This window comes from Nerophis ophidion, linkage group LG24 (assembly GCF_033978795.1).
Source record: "Nerophis ophidion isolate RoL-2023_Sa linkage group LG24, RoL_Noph_v1.0, whole genome shotgun sequence".
NCBI lineage: Eukaryota > Metazoa > Chordata > Actinopteri > Syngnathiformes > Syngnathidae > Nerophis > Nerophis ophidion.
This window is the reverse complement of record NC_084634.1, coordinates 967,100-992,710: the sequence shown is the minus strand read 5'-3', so window position 1 is coordinate 992,710 and position 25,611 is coordinate 967,100. Positions and strand designations below refer to the sequence as shown.

At 42.0% G+C, this 25,611-nt stretch overlaps 1 protein-coding gene across 9 annotated transcripts in view; it reads right to left on the bottom strand.

Annotated features, from left to right (window-relative positions):
- Positions 1 to 1,407: 1,407 nt before the first annotated feature.
- LOC133542027 (solute carrier family 2, facilitated glucose transporter member 1) overlaps positions 1,408 to 25,611 on the bottom strand; it is a 37,720-nt gene continuing 13,516 nt past the window's right edge. For 8 of the 9 annotated variants that reach the window (XM_061885811.1, XM_061885817.1, XM_061885816.1 and 5 more), the window contains 10 exons: positions 23,484 to 23,563; positions 20,889 to 20,987; positions 15,560 to 15,720; positions 15,252 to 15,492; positions 15,022 to 15,184; positions 14,776 to 14,960; positions 10,261 to 10,362; positions 10,077 to 10,178; positions 8,072 to 8,275; positions 1,408 to 3,306 (listed from right to left, as the gene is read on the bottom strand). In XM_061885811.1, the coding sequence (XP_061741795.1) occupies positions 3,127 to 3,306; positions 8,072 to 8,275; positions 10,077 to 10,178; positions 10,261 to 10,362; positions 14,776 to 14,960; positions 15,022 to 15,184; positions 15,252 to 15,492; positions 15,560 to 15,720; positions 20,889 to 20,987; positions 23,484 to 23,563 (1,517 nt within the window). In that variant the 3' untranslated portion in view covers positions 1,408 to 3,126. Of the gene's footprint in view, positions 3,307 to 8,071; positions 8,276 to 10,076; positions 10,179 to 10,260; positions 10,363 to 14,775; positions 14,961 to 15,021; positions 15,185 to 15,251; positions 15,493 to 15,559; positions 15,721 to 20,888; positions 20,988 to 23,483; positions 23,564 to 23,752; positions 24,436 to 25,611 lie in introns of those variants that run through there. The other variant, XM_061885812.1, reaches the window with a different exon arrangement.

Genomic DNA, 25,611 nt, shown 5'->3' with positions numbered 1-25,611 from the left:
GTCATTTAACCTGGTATGTGACACTTGATAACTGTTAGCATGCTAACAGTAAAGTGCAAACTTTTGAAGCTAATTTTGCCACTGTTTACCCTACAGTCATTTAACCTGGTATGTGACACTTGATAACTGTTAGCATGCTAACATTAAAGTGCAAACTTTTTAAGCTAATTTTGCCACTGTTTACCCTACAGTCATTTAACCTGGTATGTGACACTTGATAACTGTTAGCATGCTAACATTAAAGTGCAAATTTTTTTCGTGTGTGCTAATTTTACACTATTTTCTCTAATTCCCCAGCCATACACCAGAGTCATATGACTTGGTTTGTGACACAAGCGAACTGTTAGCAGGCCAGCAAACTAACCCAATTATGGCAACGTTTCCAGCTAACATTACATTTTTTTTCCTCTACTTCCGCAGCCATACACTTTACGATAATATCCCTTGTTATATGAAACATGCTAACTTTAGCACACATGCTAAATGTTAGCATTTTAATGTGAGCATGCTAATGTTTTAGACTAACTCTGTAGCTCAATTCGTGCAGTTACACCTAAAACTGACGGCTTTTCCCAGCACGGCGACCCCCGGCCTTAGACGCAGGGCACAGATAGTAAGCCCATCAACATTTCCGCGGGAATATTCTAGTTTTAATAAATAAATAAATAAAACAAAGAAAAACAATCTGAAGTTATATTTTGAAGTTATCACTCTGGGAAAAGATTTTGGAGAGTTTGACACCACCGGTCTTGAGCAACAACAACAACAATAATAACAATTAAAGCTGCGAGCAGTGATGGACAGGACCGACTTTTGCTGGTGTTTCCTGACTTTACCCAGTCAACATATCTTTACCTGCACATTACCTACCTTCCCTGCATCCTGGGGTCACACTGGTGCTTCTTTCTTTCACCCATACATGCTGGTGCTTCCTGCCATCACCCAGTCAACATATCTTTACCCGCACATTACCTACCTTCTCTGTATCCTGTTGTCAAACTGGTGCCTCCTTCTTTCACCCAGTCAACATATCTTTACCCACACATTACCTACCTTCTCTGTATCCTGTTGTCAAACTGGTGCCTCCTTCTTTCACCCAGTCAACATATCTTTACCTGCACATTACCTACCTTCTCTGTATCCTGTTGTCAACCTGGTGCCTCCTTCTTTCACCCAGTCAACATATCTTTACCCACACATTACCTACCTTCTCTGTATCCTGTTGTCAAACTGGTGCCTCATTCTTTCACCCAGACAACATATCTTTACCCGCACATTACCTACCTTCTCTGCATTGTGTGGTCACGCTGGTGCTTCCTGCTTTTAAGCGGCCATCTTGAGACGGTAGCAGCATCAGCGCAGCAGTTCTTTGAAGGCGCGTAAAATCAAAACCGGAGCAGTTAGAAAAACTCTTTCATCAAATTTTAATCAGAAGGGTTCAATCTGTTTCCTGTGCGAGTTTGAAGCCGACACAACAAACGCGCTCAGAGGAGATAATGTTTGAAAAAAGGTGACGGGTTTTTACAAAACTATTGTTTTGAAGGGGTAATTGCTAACCTCCTGTTGACTTTTGCTGAAGAAGTTTAATTACTAAAACGTAGGTCTAAGTGAGACCTACATAGAAGTTTTTGTTTCATGTCTCTACGACATTCCTAACAAAAGTTACAAGCAGTTTTGTTTGTTTTCTTCCTAGGAGCAGTTTTGTCCGTGTTTTATTCCTAGGGGGCGCTAGAGCCCAATTTTGAGTTTTGGTGTTTGGTTTCTTGGTCCTGATGTGTGTGTCCAGTTTGGTGAGTTTTGAAGCATTTTAAAAAGGGCTCATATAACAGCTGAAAGAGGCAAACATGACATTTTTTAGGAAACTTTTGTTTTGAAGGGGTGTTTCCCAACTTCCTGTTGATTTTTGCTGAAGGAGGTCAGTGTATGAAATCTAGGTGTAAGTCAGACCTACATAGAGGTTTTGGTTTCATGTCACTATGACATTCCTAAAAGAATTTACAAGCAGTTGTGTCTGTGTTTTTTCCTAGGGGGTGCTAGAGTGCAATTTTGAGTTTTGGAGTTTTTTTTTTTATTAGTTGGCAATTTTTACCAGTCCTGATGTGTGTGTCCAGTTTGGTGAGTTTTGAAGCATGTTAAGGGGGTCAAATTACAGCTCAAAGAGGTGGCGGTATAATAATAAAGAATAATAAAACCTTAGAAATACAATCGGGTCCTCTGTCCCAAAGGGTCATCGGCCCCTAATAATAATAAAACCTTAGAAATACAATAGGATCCTATGTCCCAAAGGGTCATTCGGTCCCTAATAATAATAAAACCTTAGAAATACAATCGGGTCCTCTGTCCCAAAGGGTCATCGGCCCCTAATAATAATAAAACCTTAGAAATACAATAGGATCCTATGTCCCTTTGGCACATTCGGTCCCTAATAATAATAAAACCTTAGAAATACAATAGGATCCTATGTCCCTTTGGGACATTCGGTCCCTAATAATAATAAAACCTTAGAAATACAATCGGGTCCTCTGTCCCAAAGGGTCATCGGCCCCTAATAATAATAAAACCTTAGAAATACAATAGGATCCTATGTCCCTTTGGGACATTCGGTCCCTAATAATAATAAAACCTTAGAAATACATTCGGATCCTATGTCCCTTTGGGACATTCGGTCCCTAATAATAATAAAACCTTAGAAATACATTCGGATCCTATGTCCCAAAGGGACATTCGGTCCCTAATAATAATAAAACCTTAGAAATACATTCGGATCCTATGTCCCAAAGGGACATTCGGTCCCTAATAATAATAAAACCTTAGAAATACAATCGGGTCCCCTGTCCCTAATAATAAATTGTGTGTCTTTAATGAGTTCATCAGAATGTAATTTAGCAAAATGCTGCGATTGACATTTTACAGAACAGTACTTCTGCGCTAAAGTGAGCCTCGCATGTCCAAGGTCAAAAGCTAAGTTTTTTTTCTGTCTCAGTCAAATTGACTGCGTCCGTGACTATTTTATACGTATGTAGAGAATACTCAGACCAGTGGCCGACATCGTGGACTTGTTGACCGAGAGACGGAGTGAAGAGACTAGACGGACACATTTCTGGAAGGCAACAAAAGGGTTGGTTTTTAGTGGAAGGTGTTGAAACCGTTCTTAGTCTGCAAAGGAAGGCTCTCCGCCTCCCTGAACTTCTCCATGATCTCGTCGAAGGTGCGGCCCTTGGTCTCGGGGAGTCGGAACCAGGTGAGGGTGAAGCCGACCAGAGCCACCACCATGAAGATGAGGTAGGTGTATCCCCCGATCATTTGCTGTGTGGGGGAGACAACCTCACATTTCAATCGTGACAAAAGGGACCAATCCTCGGTTCTACAAACTACAAAAGCAGTGAAGTAGTCAGCTTGTGTGTATGCTACATAAAAAGAGAATACAACAGATCCTTTTCAACTTATATTCTATTGAATAGACTGCAAAGACAAGATATTTCATCTTCACGCTGACAAACTTTCTTCTTTTTTGCAAATATGATCTCATTTGGAATTTGATGTTTCAAAAAAGCTGGCACGAGTGGCAAAAAAGAGTGAGAAAGTTGAGGAATGCTCATCAAACGCTTATGTGGAACATCCCACAGGTGAACAGGCTAATTGGGAACAGGTGGGTGTCATGATTGGCCAAAAAAGCAGCTTCCATGAAATGCTCACTCGTTCACAAACAAGGACTGTGCGAGAGTCACCACTTTGTCAACAAATTGCTTAAGAACAACATTTCTCAACAAGGAATTGAGGGATTTCACCATCTACGCTCTGTAATATCATCAAAAGGTTGAGAGAATGTAGAGAAATCACTGCATGTAACCCACAATATTACGCACCTTCCATCCCTCAGACATCAAAAAGCCACATCTGTGTGTAACGGATATCACCACATGGGCTCAGGAAGACTTAAAGGGGAACATTATCAGCAGACCTATGTAAGTGTCAATATATAACTTGATGGTGCAGAAAAAAAGACTATGTATTTTTTTAACCGATTTCCGAACTCTAAATGGGTGAATTTTGGCGAATTAAACGCCTTTCTGTTTATCGGTCTGGAGGCGATGACGTCAGAATGTGACGTCGCCGAGGTAATACAGCCGCCATTTTCATTTTCAACACATTGTAAACATTGTGTCTTAGCTCTGTTATTTTCTGTTTTTTCGACTATTTTTTAGAACCTTGGAGACATCATGCCTGGTGGGTGTGTTGTCGGAGGGTGTAACAACACTAACAGGGAGGGATTCAAGTTGCACCACTGGCAAGAAATCTGCCGCCAGACCCCCATTGAATGTACCAAAGTGTCTCCACATTTGACCGGCGATGCTAAGACAGACATGGCACAGAGATGTATGGATAACCTGCAGATGCATTTGCAACCATTAAGTCAACCAAATCACAAAGGTGAGTTTTGTGGATGTTGTTGACTTGTGCTAATCAGACATATTTGGTCACGGCATGACTGCCAGCTAATCGATGCTAACATGCTACGCTAATCGATGCTAACATGCTACGCTAATCGATGCTAACATGCTATTTACGCTAGCTGTATGTACATTTGAAACTAGATAGCCACATTTAATGCGAAACAAACACTTACCAATCGACTGATTTAAGTTGCTCCAGTGTCACAAGATGCGAAAGTCCTGATGGTTTGGTCCGCACATTTTACCGGCGATGCTAATAAGGCAACCATGCTATGGGCCACTTCATTAGGTACACACATGCTATGGCCGAATAGCGTCAAGAGCTATTTACTCAATATCTTCAATTTCTTCTTCAATTTTGTTTTCGCTATCTGCCTCTATACTCCGACCATCTGTTTCAATACATGCGTAATCTTTTGAATCGCTTAAACCGCTGGAATCAGAGTCTGAATCCGAGCTAATGTCGCTATATCTTGCTGTGGTAACTGCCATGTTGTTTGTATTGGCAGCACTGTATGACGTCACAGGGAAATGGACAGTCACATCACAAATAGGGAAAATCAAGAACTTTAAAGCTTTTTTTAGGGATATTCCGGGAGGTGTAAAATTTTGAAAAAAACTTCAAAAATTAAAACAAGCCACTGGGAACTGATTTTTATTGTTTTTAACCCTTTTGAAATTGTGATAATGTTCCCCTTTAAAAAAAAAAACACTGTCAGTAACTACAGTTGGCCGCTACGTCTGTAAATGCAAGTTAAAACTCTACTATGCAAAGCCACAGCCATTTATCAACAACACCCAGGGCCCGAGATCATCTAAGATGGACCGGTGCACAGTGGAAAAGTGTTCTGTGGTCTGACAAGTCCACATTTCAAATTGTTTTTGGAAACTGTGGACCAATGAGGAAAAGAACCATCTAGGGTGAAAGTGTTCTAGTCAACATGTGTGATGGTATGGGGGTGTATTAGTGGCCAAAGCATGGCTAACTTACACATCTGTGAAGGCACCATTCATTCTGAATGGTCCATACACCTTTTGGAGCAATCAAAGCAACAGTATCATGGACGCCCCTGCTTATTTCAGCAAGACAATGCCAAGCCAGGAGTGTAGGTACTAGACTGGCCTGCCTGTAGTCCAGACATTGAAAATGTGTGCAGGCTAAAATATGAGGCAGAACAACTTAAGCTGTACATCAAGCAAGAATGGGAAAGAATTCCACTTCAAAAATGTGTCTCCTCAGTTCCCAAACCTGCACTGAGTGTTGTTGAAAGCAAAGGCCATGTAACACACTGGTAAAAATGCCTTTGTTAACATGTGTTGCTGCCATTACATTCTAACTTCATGATTATTTGCAAAAAAATAAGAAAGTTTGTCAGTGTGAAGATGAAATATCTTGTCTTTGCAGTCAATTCAATAGAATATAAGTTGAAAAGGATTTGTTGTATTCTCTTTTTATGTAGCATTTACACAAGCTGACTACTTCACTGCTTTGTAGTTTGTAGAACCAACGATTGAGTTTGTAAACTCTACTTCATGTCTAATGTACACTGGAATATTTGTAGGGCTTCATTTGTGGAGGGCCAAATGGGACAAGATGTAATAAATAAACAAAGTAACACATGGACTTCCAACGACACCGCTGTCATGGGCTGAGAGGTCTGATTGGCGCTTAGTGACTTGGAGGAGGGTGGCAGGAACCCCAGTTCCTGAGTGAAGCTTTAAATAATTACTTAAATGTGTCATTCATTTATTATAAAAATACATACGTGCATTAATTTATTCATTATAAAATGACAATCAATTAATATCTGATTTCATGATTAGATTATTTAGTTCACAATTTCATGATTGATTCAATGATTTAATTAGTCAAGTACATTTAAGTAAGTATTTAAGATGTATTTATTTATTTGCTTCATTTTGTCCCATCTGGCCATGAATTTGGTCATAAATGTCCATGGATTCACTTTGTTAAAGTCACATGTCAAAGTCAGTGGGCGGGGCTAACACAAATATAGCAACCAATCAGGTGTTAGGACCCGCCCACAGACTTTGATGGGTGCGTATGACAGACTATATCACTGCCAATGGGACAAAACAAATACATTTTTAAACCATTATTTAAATGTAGTTTTTCTTCCTAAATCATGAAATCAGTAATTAATTACATCATCAAATCAGGAAATTAAAAATTTCGCTTTTCTACCGTTTGTCCGAAATCAATTCAATTATTAGGTAAATGAGCCAACATTTAAATATAGTTTTACATGAAATAAATTCACCATGCCAGCAACTTGAGGGTTCGAGTCCAGCTTCCACTGTCTTAGTCCTTGGGCAAGACATTTCATCCACTTTGCTCCTGATGGATTTCACCATCAGTATGTGAATGTGTGTGTGAATGGGTGAACGTGGCACGAAGCGTTTCATTCCAGGTATAGTAAAGCGCTATACAAATACAGACAGGTGGTTCACATCCACAGGAACCACATGGGTTAGCCTACTCTATCCAGTATTTACAACCTCACTAGTGTTCACTTCACAGTCACAGATGGTTCATCTACTTATTGACATTATTTACACATGACTTTGTCTGTTTCAGTCACTATGTTATTTAGTCACTACAGTAATGTGTTCACATCCACAGGAACCACATGGGTTAGCCTACTCTATACAGTATTTACAACCTCACTAGTGTTCACTTCACAGTCACAGATGGTTCATCTACTTATTGACATTATTTACACATGACTTTGTCTGTTTCAGTCACTATGTTATTTAGTCACTACAGTAATGTGTTCACATCCACAGGAACCACATGGGTTAGCCTACTCTATACAGTATTTACAACCTCACTAGTGTTCACTTCACAGTCACAGATTGTTCATCTACTTATTGACATTATTTACACATGACTTTGTCTGTTTCAGTCACTATGTTATTTAGTCACTACAGTAATGTGTTCACATCCACAGGAACCACATGGGTTAGCCTACTCTATCCAGTATTTACAACCTCACTAGTGTTCACTTCACAGTCACAGATGGTTCATCTACTTATTGACATTATTTACACATGACTTTGTCTGTTTCAGTCACTATGTTATTTAGTCACTACAGTAATGTGTTCACATCCACAGGAACCACATGGGTTAGCCTACTCTATACAGTATTTACAACCTTACTAGTGTTCACTTCACAGCCACAGATGGTTCATCTACTTATTGACATTATTTACACATGACTTTGTCTGTTTCAGTCACTATGTTATTTAGTCACTACAATAATGTGTTCACATCCACAGGAACCACATGGGTTAGCCTACTTTATACAGTATTTACAACCTTACTAGTGTTCACTTCACAGCCACAGATGGTTCATCTACTTATTGACATTATTTACACATGACTTTGTCTGTTTCAGTCACTATGTTATTATTATACAACTTGTGTTCACATCCACAGGAACCACAAGGGCTAGCCTACTCTATACATGTATATATATTTAAATTCCAATGAATCAATGACATGTCATTCTTATTTCATTTTGTCCCATTTGAGCCTCCATACTGCTACACAGCCATAGCGATACGTGCCACAACAAAGAGGAGTAGAAACTCACCAAGACGGGAGGAAAGAGGAGCGCCAGGACAAACTTCCCTCCCCAGTTCAGCATGCTGGCGAAGGACATGGCGAGGGGTCTGCCGGGCTGATCGAACAGCTCGGCAGCGATGAACCAGGAGATCGGACCGGGACCCAGCTCATAGGCCGAGATCAGGCAGAACACCAGCAGGACCTGCAGGGTCCCCATCTCCGGGACCAGGTGCTGGACAGTTGATAGAACAAGTTTTTTTTAGGGGTGTAACAATTTGTTTTAACAACAAGTTTGTGGCTTCTGATACGATTCAGGGTGGATATTACAAACCCCGTTTCCATATGAGTTGGGCAATTGTGTTAGATGTAAATATAAACAGAATACAATGATTTGCAAATCCTTTTCAAGCCATATTCAGTTGAATATGCTACAAAGACAACATATTTCATGTTCAAACTCATAAACTTTATTTTTTGTGCAAATAATCATTAACTTTAGAATTTGTTTGATGCCAGCAATACGTGACAAAGAAGTTGGGAAAGGTGGCTATAAATACTGATAAAGTTGAGGAATGCTCATCAAACACTTATTTGGAACATCCCACAGGTGTGCAGGCTAATTGGGAACAGGTGGGTGCCATGATTGGCTATAAAAACAGCTTCCCAAATCTTTCACAAGAAAGGATGGGGCGAGGTACACCCCTTTGTCCACAACTGCGTGAGCAAATAGTCAAACAGTTTAAGAACAACCTTTCTCAAAGTGACATTGCAAGAATTTGAGGGATTTCAACATCTACGCTCCATAATATCATCAAAAGGTTCAGAGAATCTGGAGAAATCACTCCACGTAAGCGGCATTACCGGAAACCAACATTGAATTACTGTGACTTTCAGGCGGCACTGTATCAAAAACCGACATCAATCTTTAAAAGGATATCACCACATGGGCTCAGGAACACTTCAGAAAACCACTGTTACTAAACACAGTTGGTCGCTACATCTGTAAGTGCAAGTTAAAGCTCTACTATGCAAAGCGAAAGCCATTTATCAACAACATCCAGAAACGCTGCAGGCTTTTCTGGGCCCGAGATCATCTAAAATGGACTGATGCAAAGTGGAAAAGTGTTCTGTGGTCTGACGAGTCCACATTTCAAATTGTTTTTGGAAATATTCGACATCGTGTCCATGACATCGAACCATCCACACTGTTATCGACGCAAAGTTGAAAAGCCAGCACGTGTGATGGTATGGGGGTGCATTAGTGCCCAAGGCATGGGTAACTTACACATCTGTGAAGGCACCATTAATGCTGAAAGGTACATACAGCTTTTGGAACAACATATGCTGCCATCGAAGCGCCGTCTTTTTCATGGACGCCCCTGCTTATTTCAGCAAGACAATGCCAAGCCACATTCAGCACATGTTACAACAGCGTGGTTTGGTAAAAAAAGAGTGCAGGTACTTTCCTGGCCCGCCTGCAGTCCAGACCTGTCTTCCATGGAAAATGTGTGGCACATTATGAAGTGTAAAATAGGACAGCGGAGACCCCGGACTGTTGAAGGACTGAAGCTCTACATAAAACAAGAATGGGAAAGAATTCCACTTTCAAAGCTTCAACAATTAGTTTCCTCAGTTCCCAAACGTTTATTGAGTGTTTTGTTAAAAGAAAAGGTGATGTAACACAGTGGTGAACATGCCCTTTCCCAACTACTTTGGCACGTGTTGCAGCCATGAAATTCTAAGTTAATTATTATATGCAAAAAAAATAATAATTTGAGCGTCAAATATGTTGTCTTTGTAGCATATTCAACTGAATATGGCTTGAAAAGGATTCTGTATTCTGTTTATATTTACATGTAACACCATTGCCCAACTCATATGGAAACGGGGTTTGTAATAAAAAGACTAAAACGATGCCCCTCCTGTCTGTGCCGTCTCCTTCCCTCTGTACACACAACACTGTCCTTTCAAACCATTTTCCTCAGATGTTTGGGATATTGCTTGAAGAAGAAGTGAAAGTGAAAGGGTCTTACCACCACAGAATCCACCACAGTCAGGAGCACGTTGCACAAGGCGATGCACATGTAACCAGTCAGGAGCAAATTCCTTCTCCCGGCCTTTTCCATCAGGAAAAACTGAAGGTTTGGAGAAAAGGAGACACACCGGTGACTCCTCGACGGTTCATTGCAGAGTCGCAAGGAATAGACGTCAACTCACCGCCACCAAAGTGAAAAAGACGTTGACGGCCCCCACACCTAGAGTCAGGTACTTGGCCTCGTGGAACTGGGCTTGGAACATTGTGGTGGAATAATTGACGATCTGTAACGAAAGGCAAGAACATTCACTCGTCAAATATCGGAGCGATCTAAAATTGTACGATGCCAAACGTCTACATTCTTTGTTTGTTTGGATTCTTCATTGTATGAGCCTTTTTATATTCTTCTTTGTCAAAACCAATACAGTGTTTGGATTTTTTTTCAAGAAAAAACAAAAAACAGACACTGTATTATTAATGTCAACTAGTGACGTGCAAATCGATACTGACATTGATACTGCCGATACCACATCTTTCTGCTCCAACATCAAAATATCGAGACTGTTGATACTTTGGTTCGGGGTGGGGGGGGGGGGAGGGGGTGGGGGGGGTCGAGGCATTTTCCACCAAGGGCCGCATACTGCAAGGTCAAAGTATGCGGCATCCATTTGAATATTTTTTTCATTTAAAAAAAATTCTAAAAATAGATATTGTGTCAGCTTTGTATTGTAGGTGATTAAGTACATTATTATTCATTATTAGTTAGATCATTTCAGCTTTTTCTCATGACGTACCGATTTTTCTCGCTTGTTTCTTACAATTTGTCATGTCTTTGTGATCATGTTCTGTTTATTTATGTTCTGTTTTGTTTTTGACTCCATTAGTTCCTGTTTTTGCGCACCCTGCTTTGTTTTTGTCACCATGCCTACCAATCAGTTCACCTGTTATGTGTTCACGACTCACGCGCCTGATTCATTTGAACTCACGCACCTGTTTTCAAGCACCACAACACTATTTAAGCCTGTAGTTGCCAGACAGTCAGCCTGGCGACATCACCTTCTACTCACCCATGTTCTTTCTCGGTCACGGTAAGTGTTTTCGTTTTGGTTGTTCATAGGTCTGCCATTGTGCAAGTTTTTGTTTTATGTCCATAGTTTTGCCTTAGTGCAAGTTTTTATTTTCATAGCCAAGTTTTGTACCTGCATTGTGAGCGCCTTTCGTTTGTACCTTTTTTGAGTTATTAATTAAAAGATGCCCTTACCTTCACGGCGTGTCCATTCCAATCGCTTTGCAAAAACGGGAAAACAAACCCTACCATAGTCCACGCCTTGACACAATTTGTATGTTGTTTTCTTTCCCGCATGTAAGAATAGAGTAAAAATGTGTAACTGCATAAGCTAGTGTGTCAAAAATGTTAATGTTCAGTTACATATTCAACAGTGTTTATGATTGTTGCAATTTTCTAGATTAGTTCATAAGTTAGTATTATTATTATTTTTTTTAAGTAACTAATAACACTTTCTTTATATTTCAAGTATATTCTATTTTTATTTTGTGTCGAAACTTTTTGCGCCAAGGGCTGAAATATCAATTATGTGGGGGCCATCTTGGTTTTTTTAATTTTTATTTAACCCCCCCCCAGATATTATATACAAAGACAAAAGGTGACTAAGTGTATTGTTTTATTATTATTATTTATTTTTTAGGTGACTAAGTGAATTATTATTAATTATTTGTATACTTGCTCTTTTTCTTATAATTTTGCTGTTGTTTTTTTTTAGAAAGATATTTGAAAATACACACCTATAAAATTTTAGCAGACATGATAGGTTAATGTACACCAAGTATCAATATTGGTTGGTATCAGATCGGAAAGAAAATAAGTGGTATCACACCTTGCTAATGTTAACATTTCAACCTCTTCTCACTGCACTACACTTGCTTGCTATTACTTTTTACTTATGTTTTTTTAGCAATAGTATTTTTCTATTACCCCCGTAATTTGGCAAAAGTTCAAATACTCTATGCGCAATAATTCGGTTCAGGAAACTTTGCACAAAATCCTTGAAATTGCTACAATGCGAGTAGTTGAAGCCATATTTACTACTGTAAACACTGCAGTGCGTGCAACGTCACCAACGCATGCGGGTCAGCTTGCATTCACATCAGTAGTCGCTTTATTTTTGGTAATGTAAACGGCCACTAATTGGGGGTGTGAACGTAGCCTTCGTGTCACTTTTCCTTCACCAATGTACTCACCGAATTTTTCGTACTACAAGGCGCACTTAAAATCCTTTCATTTTCTCAAAGCTCAACAGTGTGCGGCATTATTCTGGTTTTGCTTACCGACCTCGAAGCTATTTTATTTGGTATGTGGTGTAATGATAAGTGTGACCAGTAGATGGCAGTCGCACATAAGAGATACATGTAGACTGCAACATGACTCAAGTAAACAACACCAACACTTTATATGTTCCATTGAGAATATAGAACATTACGCACGGCACTCAAGAATCTCTCAAAATGTTTTGAGTAAGACTTCGGTAAGCGACGAAGCCGCACTGCTTGATGGATTGTCGGCATTATTGTGGTGTGTGTATGAGGACCGCAAAATTGCGCCCAATAGCAGACATATTATCTGGTGTTTTGTTTCGCAATATTATGCAAAAGCAACTTTTTTTTACCTTCCGGTATCTGCTGATGTGCATTTGGGATCTGCATAAGTCCTGAAAATGTGTGCACATCCGCCTTTGTAGTCAGTGGAACGCCGTAGTAATAAGCTTCTTCCTTTTCTCTATCTCAGTGGTTCTTAACCTGGGTTCGATCAAACCCTAGGGGTTCGGTGAGTCGGCCTCAGGGGTTCGGCGGAGGTCGAGACACAACCAACTTTACGTGTAAATAAAAACTTCTCCCTATTGGCGTAATATGGATACCCCCAAAACGACGTTTTCCTCTAATTTTTGCCATCTGATTTGCAGGTTTTTAATTTGTTGTGGTTTATGCACAATTCATGCACAATAACCTCAAATCACTCCTTTCAATGCTCAAAAAGCAATGCAATAAATTAAGAAAGACAAACAACCTGACTAAATCCTTAAAAAAAAATTATATCAACGACAAAATATAGGAAAACACAAATAAGCCACGTGAGCGCTGGAAAATTCTCAACAAGCAGCTTCCTGGATGCAGCAAGAAACTTAAAAGCAGACTCACCAACATCAACATCAAGGAGGGTGACGCCCTCATTACAGACAAAATAGAGGTAGTAAGCAGACTTAACACCTTTTTCACCAGCATAGCCACAACTCTCGTTAACAAGATGTCCCATCTAGAGGCTAATCTTTACGGTGATAAAATGGCAACCAAGGTAATCAAAAAGGTCAACCAAAGAACGAGAGTCCTCTACAGAATCTCCTCTATAGTCAACAAAAGCACCTTGAGGATTCTAGCGGGAACTCTCATTCAACCCTTTTTCGATTACACTTGCACCTCCTGGTACCCCAGCACCTCCAAAACCCTCAAATCTAGATCACACCTCACTCCAACCCACTTCTCCAAAGTGGGCTGGCTCAGGGTGGAGGACAGAGTCAAACAACTTGCACTGAGCCTAGTCTATAAAATCCGCTACACCTCCCTGATACCCAAGTACATGTCAAACTACTTCCTTAACGTAAATGACCGCCATAACCACAACACCAGGGGGAGCTCCACAAACCACGTTAAACCCAGATTCCCATCTAACAAAGGTCTTAACTCATTCTCTTTCTATGCCACATCAATGTGGAATACACTCCCAACAGGTGTAAAAGTAAGTGCATCTCTATATTCCTTCAAAACAACACCTCCAGTCAACTTCAACACTTTACTAATACCCTCCTCCATTCACATCCCATCTCCCCGGATTATAAATAACCTAGTGTAAATAATCAAATGTACTTCTAATGTATTTACTTGCTCTTATGCTATGTGAACTGACTATGTTCTCTGCTGGCTGTACATATCCTACTAAATAAGACCTACACTGTTTCAATGTCCATTTCTCTGTTGATGCAATTGTTGATGACTGAAGTACTGATATCAACCAAAGCTCCTCATCCCACCTCCAGAATTGTAAATAATTCAATGTATATACTATGATGATTAACCTGTGTGATGACTGTATTATGTTGATAGTACCGTATATATTTGTACCATGAATTGATTAACGTGGACCCCGACTTAAACAAGTTGAAAAACTTATTGGGGTGTTACCATTTAGTGGTCAATTGTACGGAATATGTACTGAACTGTGCAATCTACTAATAAAAGTATCAATCAATCAATCAATATATTGTGTCTAACCTGGGCTGCTGAGATTACCCCCTTCCTTTAGCGGCAGCCCCAGCGATGTAAACAGAGACCTCCCAAACATATAGAGGAGCATGTGGGCAGGATTTTAGAGGGCAGCTTGTTTCTGGAACTAAAGCACAGCCCAAACGTCTCTGCTCATTGAACAAAATTTAACTCTGTCTCTGCATGATTCCTTGCTTCTTGTCTGTTTAATAGATGCCGACAGTGTTTGAACCTGACACTGGTACAGTTTCCCATTAATGTGCTGTGGTACAAAACATGCATCAAATTAAATAGACAACATTTTTGATGTTTTCAATGTTAGGATGAGTTAATTCTAGATAAATATGATAAAAGTGAGCACGCACCGCGTTGAACCCGGACAGCTGGCTGCTCAAGGTGACGATGAGGACAATGATGATGGGCAGCCTGTAACTTCTCTTCTTGATGAAGTCGTAGACGGAGACACGGTGCTGGATGTGCGCAGCTTCTGCTTTCATCTCCTCCAGCTCGGCCAGCACCCGCTCAGGGTTCCCCCTCAGCTTCAGTAGCGCTGTTGGGGATTAAGAGGGAGTTCAGACGCAAACTTTGTTAAAAAGGTGCAAGTGTCCCACCAGCCTCCGCCTTGCTGTCCTCTCCCTGGTTGAGGAGCAGAAACCGAGGACTCTCGGGGCAAAAAGGCAGGATGAGGAACTGTGCCAGTGCTGGGATCAAAGACAGGGACAACATCATGTCCCAGAGGTCCTTCGTCCCCATCATTGTCTCCAGACCGGCCACCTGCAGGAACCAAACACACCTTTGTAGGACTACATTCCAGTCTTGGAAGGGTTCTGTCTGGCCTCACCATGCCCAGCAGGATCCCTGAAGCGTAGGCCACCTGGTTGAGTGTTGCAAAAGCCCCTCTCAGGGCAGTGGGGGACACTTCCTGGATATAGAGTGGATTGAGACTCATCACCAGGCCGCAGAACAGACCAAACAACAGTCTTCCCAGGATGAGAGCCTCAAATGATTCGATGACTTTGGAGATGACCATCAGGCACGCTCCCACCACGGACAGACTGTTGACTATCAGGATGGAGTTACGCCTGGACGGGAAGACGGCGGACATTTTACAGACCAAGAACCGGTCTCCTTCCCGAAGTCTGTTTTCACCTTCCAAATGAGTCTGCCAGATATTTGACTCCCAGCGAGCCCAACAGGGCTCCGAAGTCCTTGATGCTGACCGACAGCGACCACAGGAGGGTCAGGCTGTGCTCTGAAATGGTTTGGTTGTGTCGGTCTGTCCAGGTTTCATTGAAGAAGGCCTCAATGATCTGAAACACACAAACAAACAGTTGGAAGTGGAAGTGTGCATCCCATCAGGTGAGAATCTTCCGCTTTGTCAAGATGTCCATTAATCCTTCATTCAATACTACATAAAGCAGGGGTCTCAAACTCAATTTACCTGGACAAAGAGTCTGGGCCACAAGAAAAGATTTCTTAAAAAGATGTTGCATACTCCTCAGCATGTCTAGTTGTATAATGACGTTTCAAATTGTATCTTTTGTGCACTGCATTGTTCTCTGTGCAAAAAAGACAAGTCTGGCGGGGTGTCCCTGTGCTCAACAAAGAAATATTGCATCTCCCACTTTTTCCTGGAATTGTCCTTGCTCATCACAAGCCTCTCTCTTCACCTGCAGGCTCTAAAAAAGACATGTTTGGGGTTGTGGGATATATTTGTATTAAGCAGACGCATGGAGAATAATATTTCCGCAATGCGTGTCGTTGCTTTTCCTCCCTACAACGACGCGGCGGTCGGTGGATAATAGCCGGGAAAGTACCGGGATAGCGAGTGCAAAAAAGTGTTTTCCGGCGTCATAGAAGCGTATGTAGTAATCATCGTGTGAGGCAATGCAACGTAACCAATAAAAAAAAACTAATAACGGTTTGAATTGGTCCAGGTTATCGGAGAGCGGCATTACTGACGGACATGTGTCAGGGTGTGACTGCAGCCAAGAAAACCCTCGTCTCCACGCCTCCGTCGCTTTCACTCATTTGCCGCTTTTCCACTAACGCAGGGGTAGGCAACCCAGAACGTTGAAAGAGCCATTTTGAAGCCAAATAACAACGCTGTCAAGCGCCATTTATATAAAACTTGCGGGCCGCACTAACATGAACTTTCATATTAAAGTAGGGGCCGCAAAATAACGTCCGGCGGGCCGCAATTGGCCCACGTGTCAGAGACCCCTGACGTAAAGTGACGGAAAACAGACACGCTAAAAAAAGTGTTAAGTAAATCATATACAATGTTGGCGTTAACGCTACTTTTGTGTCTTTTCGCTAGGGTTGTAAAATTCAGGGAATGGTCAAAGTTTCACCCCGGTAAACTTTAAATTGAACTGATATGTTCAATTTAAAGTGGGAGGGAAAAAATGCATTTTTTTTGGTCGAAGATGACCAAAGAGTTAAGGGAACATATCACATTGTTTGCCTGCTGTAGGCCTTGTCTCAGCATTTATGGAGATGCCTGGAACATGTCAGGATCGGAGTGAGCACACAGGGCGTCTGTTTGTTCACTTTTGCCTTAATGCTGTGAGATATTTGTTTGCCATTTGTTTGTCCTCCACATGACTGATCCAGTTTTCCTCAGGCTGAACTAATTAGCGGATATACTGTAAAACTATAAAAACTGTCACTCTTTGATGCTTCTCCACACCTAAAAATTACTCAAATCTATCATTTGCCTTGCCTGTTTTCTCCTCCTTCCTCTAATCGAGTGTTTTAACCTACCGCTTCCTACACATCGAAACATCAAACCTGGACTTCTTCCAGGTATCCCCCAATCAGCTAATAAATAAATAAATTGAATTCTATTTTATTTTGTGAGGGACTATGCTGAACTAGATCAGTGTTGCGGTTAATATATGCTCATTTTATTTCTTTCTTGATGTATTTATTAGACAGGAACAGTACAATGGAACATTGCTGCTCACAGGTAAGACATGTCAAAGTACAGAAGACTTCGAGCCACTGGCTCATTTGCAACGCTAGTCCCTGGTTAGGCTTTTAAAGAAAAGTTGAGGGAAGTGTAAAACAAAACAAAAGGATTACGACAAGTACAAAATAAAAAAACATTTAAATATGGGACCCCATTTGTGCATACTACACCCAGTTCTAGTGCTCACACTACTACACCCAGTTCTAGTGCTCAGGTTACTACACCCAGTTCTAGTGCTCAGGTTACTACACCCAGTTCTAGTGCTCAGGTTACTACACCCAGTTCTAGTGCTCAGGTTACTACACCCAGTTCTAGTGCTCACACTACTACTACACCAAGTTCTAGTGCTCACACTACTACTACACCAAGTTCTAGTGCTCACACTACTACACCCAGTTCTAGTGCTCACACTACTACTACACCCAGTTCTAGTGCTCACACTACTACTACACCAAGTTCTAGTGCTCACACTACTACACCCAGTTCTAGTGCTCACACTACTACACCCAGTTCTAGTGCTCACACTACTACACCCAGTTCTAGTGCTCACATTACTACACCCAGTTCTAGTGCTCACATTACTACACCCAGTTCTAGTGCTCACATTACTACACCCAGTTCTAGTGCTCACACTACTACTACACCCAGTTCTAGTGCTCACACTACTACTACACCCAGTTCTAGTGCTGACATTACTACACCCAGTTCTAGTGCTGACATTACTACACCCAGTTCTAGCGCTCACACTACTACACCCAGTTCTAGTGCTCACATTACTACACCCAGTTCTAGTGCTCACATTACTACACCCAGTTCTAGTGCTCACATTACTACACCCAGTTCTAGTGCTCACATTACTACACCCAGTTCTAGTGCTCACATTACTACACCCAGTTCTAGTGCTCACATAACTACACCCAGTTCTAGTGCTCACACTACTACACCCAGTTCGAGTGCTCACATTACTACACCCAGTTCGAGTGCTCACATTACTACACCCAGTTCGAGTGCTCACATTACTACACCCAGTTCTAGTGCTCACATTACTACACCCAGTTCTAGTGCTCACATTACTACACCCAGTTCTAGTGCTGACATCACTAGACCCAGTTCTAGTGCTCACACTACTACACCCAGTTCTAGTGCTCACACTACTACACCCAGTTCTAGTGCTCACATTACTACACCCAGTTCTAGTGCTCACATTACTACACCCAGTTCTAGTGCTCACATTACTACACCCAGTTCTAGTGCTCACACTACTACACCCAGTTCTAGTGCTCACACTACTACACCCAGTTCTAGTGCTCACACTACTACACCCAGTTCTAGTGCTCACACTACTACACCCAGTTCTAGTGCTCACATTACTACACCCAGTTCTAGTGCTCACATTACTACACCCAGTTCTAGTGCTCACAGTACTACACCCAGTTCTAGTGCTCACAGTACTACACCCAGTTCTAGTGCTCACACTACTACACCCAGTTCTAGTGCTGACATCACTAGACCCAGTTCTAGTGCTCACATTACTACACCCAGTTCTAGTGCTCACACTACTACACCCAGTTCTAGTGCTCACACTACTACACCCAGTTCTAGTGCTCACACTACTACACCCAGTTCTAGTGCTCACACTACTACACCCAGTTCTAGTGCTCACATTACTACACCCAGTTCTAGTGCTCACATTACTACACCCAGTTCTAGTGCTCACAGTACTACACCCAGTTCTAGTGCTCACAGTACTACACCCAGTTCTAGTGCTCACAGTACTACACCCAGTTCTAGTGCTGACATCACTAGACCCAGTTCTAGTGCTCACACTACTACACCCAGTTCTAGTGCTCACATTACTACACCCAGTTCTAGTGCTCACATTACTACACCCAGTTCTAGTGCTCACATAACTACACCCAGTTCTAGTGCTCACACTACTACACCCAGTTCTAGTGCTCACACTACTACACCCAGTTCGAGTGCTCACATTACTACACCCAGTTCGAGTGCTCACATTACTACACCCAGTTCTAGTGCTCACATTACTACACCCAGTTCTAGTGCTGACATCACTAGACCCAGTTCTAGTGCTCACACTACTACACCCAGTTCTAGTGCTCACACTACTACACCCAGTTCTAGTGCTCACATTACTACACCCAGTTCTAGTGCTCACATTACTACACCCAGTTCTAGTGCTCACATTACTACACCCAGTTCTAGTGCTCACATTACTACACCCAGTCTAGTGCTCACAGTACTACACCCAGTTCTAGTGCTCACACTACTACACCCAGTTCTAGTGCTCACACTACTACACCCAGTTCTAGTGCTCACACTACTACACCCAGTTCTAGTGCTCACATTACTACACCCAGTTCTAGTGCTCACATTACTACACCCAGTTCTAGTGCTCACAGTACTACACCCAGTTCTAGTGCTCACACTACTACACCCAGTTCTAGTGCTGACATCACTAGACCCAGTTCTAGTGCTCACATTACTACACCCAGTTCTAGTGCTCACATTACTACACCCAGTTCTAGTGCTCACACTACTACACCCAGTTCTAGTGCTCACACTACTACACCCAGTTCTAGTGCTCACACTACTACACCCAGTTCTAGTGCTCACACTACTACACCCAGTTCTAGTGCTCACATTACTACACCCAGTTCTAGTGCTCACATTACTACACCCAGTTCTAGTGCTCACAGTACTACACCCAGTTCTAGTGCTCACACTACTACACCCAGTTCTAGTGCTGACATCACTAGACCCAGTTCTAGTGCTCACACTACTACACCCAGTTCTAGTGCTCACATTACTACACCCAGTTCTAGTGCTCACATTACTACACCCAGTTCTAGTGCTCACATTACTACACCCAGTTCTAGTGCTCACACTACTACACCCAGTTCTAGTGCTCACATTACTACACCCAGTTCTAGTGCTCACATTACTACACCCAGTTCTAGTGCTCACATTACTACACCCAGTTCTAGTGCTCACATTACTACACCCAGTTCTAGTGCTCACACTACTACACCCAGTTCTAGTGCTCACATTACTACACCCAGTTCTAGTGCTCACACTACTACACCCAGTTCTAGTGCTCACATTACTACACCCAGTTCTAGTGCTCACACTACCTGCCACCCACTGCACACCTTCACTACTGTACCTTTATACTCCTTTACACACTTAAAGATAGTTTTTAAAAATGTATAAAATAATCAAAAGTCATCTTACTAGTGTTGCTAATGTTTGTGTTCACTCCTTAATGCTACGTAGTTTTCTGGGTGATAAATGGCATCTATTAGGTAGGACGAATGTTGTCAAAAAGCTACAGGGACAAAATAGGGCTAAAAAAAGATTTAAACTCCAGTTTCAAGGCTGGATTTTGTAAAACACACTTCTGTTGTGGGACCTCTGAGACTTACATGAAAGTGATTAAAAATGGCAAACATTTTAAATGTTTTAAGAGAATGAATTGTTCGTCACCTTGGCCGGGGCGTTGACGTTCCCTGTGTGGTAGCCCACCTGCAGCGAGCCCAGGACCGCCGCCAAGATGGAGATCAGGAGTATGGCTGTCAAATGGCTCTGGAACAAGTCAGCGGGTTAGAAGAGCGATACAGACACCTGTCAATCAATGCTGCTGCCTTTCTCTCAGCTCTTTGGCCTTTTCTGCTACGCTCTGTTTTTGCCAGGAGAACGTGGTTAGACATGACATTTGCTGTTAAGTCTTATGTTTACACACAAACCCCGTTTCCATACGAGTTGGGAAATGGTGTTAGATGTAAATATAAACAGAATACAATGATTTGCAAATCCTTTTCAAGCCATATTCAGTTGAATATGCTACAAAGACAACATATTTCATGTTCAAACTCAAACATTTTTTTTTTTTTGCAAATAATCATTAACTTTAGAATTTGATGCCAGCAACACGTGACAAAGAAGTTGGGAAAGGTGGCAAAAAATACTGATAAAGTTGAGGAATGCTCATCAAACACTTATTTGGAACATCCCACAGGTGTGCAGGCTAATTGGGAACAGGTGGGTGCCATGATTGGATATGAAAAGCAGCTTCCCAAAAAATGCTCAGTCTTTCACAAGAAAGGATGGGGCGAGGTACACCCCTTTGTCCACAACTGCGTGAGCAAATAGTCAAACAGTTTAAGAACAACCTTTCTCAAAGTGACATTGCAAGAAATTGAGGGATTTCAACATCTACGCTCCATAATATCATCAAAAGGTTCAGAGAATCTGGAGAAATCACTCCACGTAAGCGGCATGGCCGGAAACCAACATTGAATGACCGTGAACTTCCATCCCTCAGACGGCACTGTATCAGAAACCCACATCAATCTCTAAAGGATATCACCACATGGACTCAGGAACACTTCAGAAAACCACTGTCACTAAATACAGTTAGGGTTGGGTATCAAGTATCGATTGGAACCGGGACTAACTTTCCGATTCTCCCGGAATAGTTCAAAAGTTTAAATTTCGATTTCTAGTTTTGATACCCAGTCCGCCGACCCGGAAGAAGAAGACGCTGAACACCAACGAAGAAGCGGCCACCGCCGGAAGTGTTAGCATAGCCGAGCGAGTCAGTCAAGCATGGATAGCGGGCGTCGACGGTCGAAAGTGTGGCTTTATTTTACTAAAGAAAATTAAATATCGGCGAAATGTAACGCGTGCGACAGGACTGTTTGGTGCTTAGGAATCGCTCTCGCTGCCGGTGGCCATGATTGTAAACAATGTTCAGATGTGAGGAGCTCCACAACCCGTGATGTCACACACCGTCTGCTACTTCCGGTACAGGCAAGGCTTTTTTATTAGCACCAAAAGTTGCAAACTTCATCGTCGATGTTCTCTACTAAATCCATCCATCCATTTTCTACCGCTTATTCCCTTTTGGGGTCGCGGGGGGGCGCTGGCGCCTATCTCAGCTACAATCAGGCGGAAGGCGGGGTACACCCTGGACAAGTCGCCACCTCATCGCAGGGCCAACACAGATAGACAGACAACATTCACACACTAGGGCCAATTTAGTGTTGCCAATCAACCTATCCCCAGGTGCGTGTCTTTGGAGGTGGGAGGGGCCTATCCCCAGGTGCATGTCTTTGGAGGTGGGAGGAAGCCGGAGTACCCGTAGGGAACCCACGCATTCACGGGGAGGACATGCAAACTCCACACAGAAATATCCCGAGCCTGGGATTGAACCCAGGACTGCAGGAAATTCGTATTGTGAGGCAGACGCACTAACCCCTCTGCCACCGTGAAGCCCTCTACTAAATCCTTTCAGCAAAAATATGGCAATATGGCGAAATGAAGAAGTATGACACATAGAATGGACCTGCTGTCCCCGTTTAAATAAGAACATCTCATTTCGGTAGGCCTTTAAAGATCTAAAAAAAATATTTGGGAATATCCGGCGGGCCAGATTGAATTGCTAAACGGGCCGCATGTGGCCCCCGGGCCTTATTTTGCCCAGGTCTGAGCTACACGCACACCCTGCAAAGACCTAAGTCTGCTCGTTCCATCTCAAGAAAAATTTAAGTAGAATCTTGTGAATGGCTACCAAAAGCGCCTTCTTGCAGGTAAACTTGCCAAGGGACATGTAAGCAAATATTAACATTGCTGTGTGTATACTTTTGACCCTCACATTTTCATAATGAATTCGTAAAAAAACAAACTTCATGAATGTCTTTTGTGAGTAACAAGTATGTGCTCCAATCACTCCATTGTAGAAATGATTGGAAACTCAAGACAGCCATGACGTTATGTTCTTTACAAGTGTACCTACACTTTTGACCAGGACTGTGTGTGTAGTTCAAGTCCCCGCTGGACAGCATGAAGGCCACAGCCTTGAGTGTCAACATGTAAACGCACACGCTGGCACTTTTACGGGTCAGAGGTGCTATGAGGAGTATTTTCACACCCTGGCAACATGTCCAGATGCATATTTAGGCTACCTCAAGGAAGTGTTAGTGTTCCAGCGCTCACATGGCCGCTCACAAACTACAACATGTCCAGATGCATAGTTAGTCTACCTCAAGGAAGTGTTAGTGTTCCAGCTGGCAAACTCACCTCCTGGCACGCCATGTCAGCTTGAGATGGGGTATGCCTCCCGGGAAGTGCACGCGCATTTATTCCATCCTCATTCCCCCCTGCAGGGAAGGAAAAACAAGTCTCAGATTTGGTGTCATGTACAGTCCTGCCCAGTCCAGTACGGCCCGCAGACCACATGAAGATGTTCCATCCGGCCCGTCGGACCTTCTACATCATTTTTGGACGGCGTGGCGAAGTTGCTAGAGTGACTGTGCCAGTAATATGAGGGTTACTGGTTCAATCCCCACCTTCTACCATCCTAGTCATGGCCGTTGTGTCCTTGGGCAAGACTCTTCACCCTTGCTCCTGATGGGTCCTGGTGAGCGCCTCGAGTGGCAGCTCCCGCCGTCAGTGTGTGAATGTGGAAATACTGTCGAAGCGCTTTGGGCTCCTTAAAAAGGGGTAAAAAAGTGGCTATACAAGTACCACCCATTTACCATTTGTGCAGACCTTTACCATGAAAATAGAAATGTGCCATGATGATGTGACCGTAAGTCTTCAACTATAGAAAGTTGAAATCTGCACTTTTGGGTGTTTAGGAGTTATTAGGGTCATCTAAGTCACTGCAGCTCAGACCAAAAACAAAGCAGAGTGGGCGGGGCTTGTTTTCATCCCCAAACTCGTGTGTAAGGAACAGATACAATTTTACAACTAATGTCTGCCTAAGGGTGATAATACCGTATTTCCTTGAATTGCCGCCGGGGCGCTAATTAATTTTAAACCTCTTCTCACTCCGGCGCTTACCAAAGGCCTGCGGTAAAGGCAAGCAAGCGCTTATAAATTTGAGTGTGATGTAAGCATACCATCATGAAAAGCACATTTAATAACAAAAACGTTATTATGGTCTTACCTTTACTTATAAATGAAGTCCATGCCAGCTCCTTCTGATCAAAAGCATCGAAAACTTGTTTATAGAAGTCTTCCTTATCTTTCTTCAGTTTTAAAAGTCTCTCTGTATCGATGGAGATCTTCCTTTATTACCTCCTGCTCCGATTGAAAGTCCAGTTTAGAAAAGTGTTTTATTTTAGATATGTAATCCTCCATGTTAAAAGTGCAAGCGAGAGGAAACAATAAAAGATCGCTGCTCACTCTTGCTGCTTGTTGTCACTTCTTCTGCAGCCGAGTAGTCGCAAGAAGGATCACTAGCGCCCTCTACCACCAGGAGGCGGGAGTCATTTAATGACGCATATTTGAGACACGCAGCTACGGTATATTAATAAAACACAGCTGCTTTTGTTCTTTTTAGCGTAATCAATAGCTTGGACCTTAAATCCTACTGACTAGCTCTTAATCTTCTTCCCTTTATGAGATTTCAAATGATTGAAATCAGCCTCCTCCATTTTGAAAATAATGACAGGTGAAGTGTCACTCGTGACGTGACGAGTTTGACCCGGCGGAAATTCCAGACATGCGCTCATAAAAATTAGCCGGGCCAAACGTTAATGCTGAGCCGGCGGTGATGCTAAGCATGCGCTAATTATTTTGCCAAATGAGTTTGACCCGGCAGTAATTCTAGGCAGGCACATACTATATACCCGGGGGCAATTCAAGGAAATACAATATGTCATATTGTAGCTATTTTTTACCATTGTTTGTTACATTGCTGTTGTGTTTTGTGTGAATGTAAAACATGTCTATGGAGGAGCTGGTCTGAGAAGTAAACATGTTAATATTCAGTGTTTTATTGTTCATACTTAATATTGTAAATCACACTTTCTCTATTTTCATGTACATTTTGGGTGTCCCATTCAGTAAAAAAGTGTAAAATTCCATTGGGTTTATTGTGGTGGTCTGTATATGTGCCTAGCTCTGTTGTAGGTGGTGCTAACTGTGAATACTGTCATTGTACAAATAGGATTAGTGGAGAGAAGCAGCTATTTCCTCAATGTGAAAAGTCATTATATACAATGTGTGTTTACATGTATAGTGTACAAAGTGCATGAGCAATATCTCTTTTTGACCACATGCTCTTTTCATTTTAATTGAACATTTCACACAGATAGAGAGAATGATAACTGATGTTTAGTTCAGTTATTTTTATAATTAGTCTCCTGAATTCAAACAGTGTTACTGTTCAAACTGTGTAGCCAAATATAACAAATATACT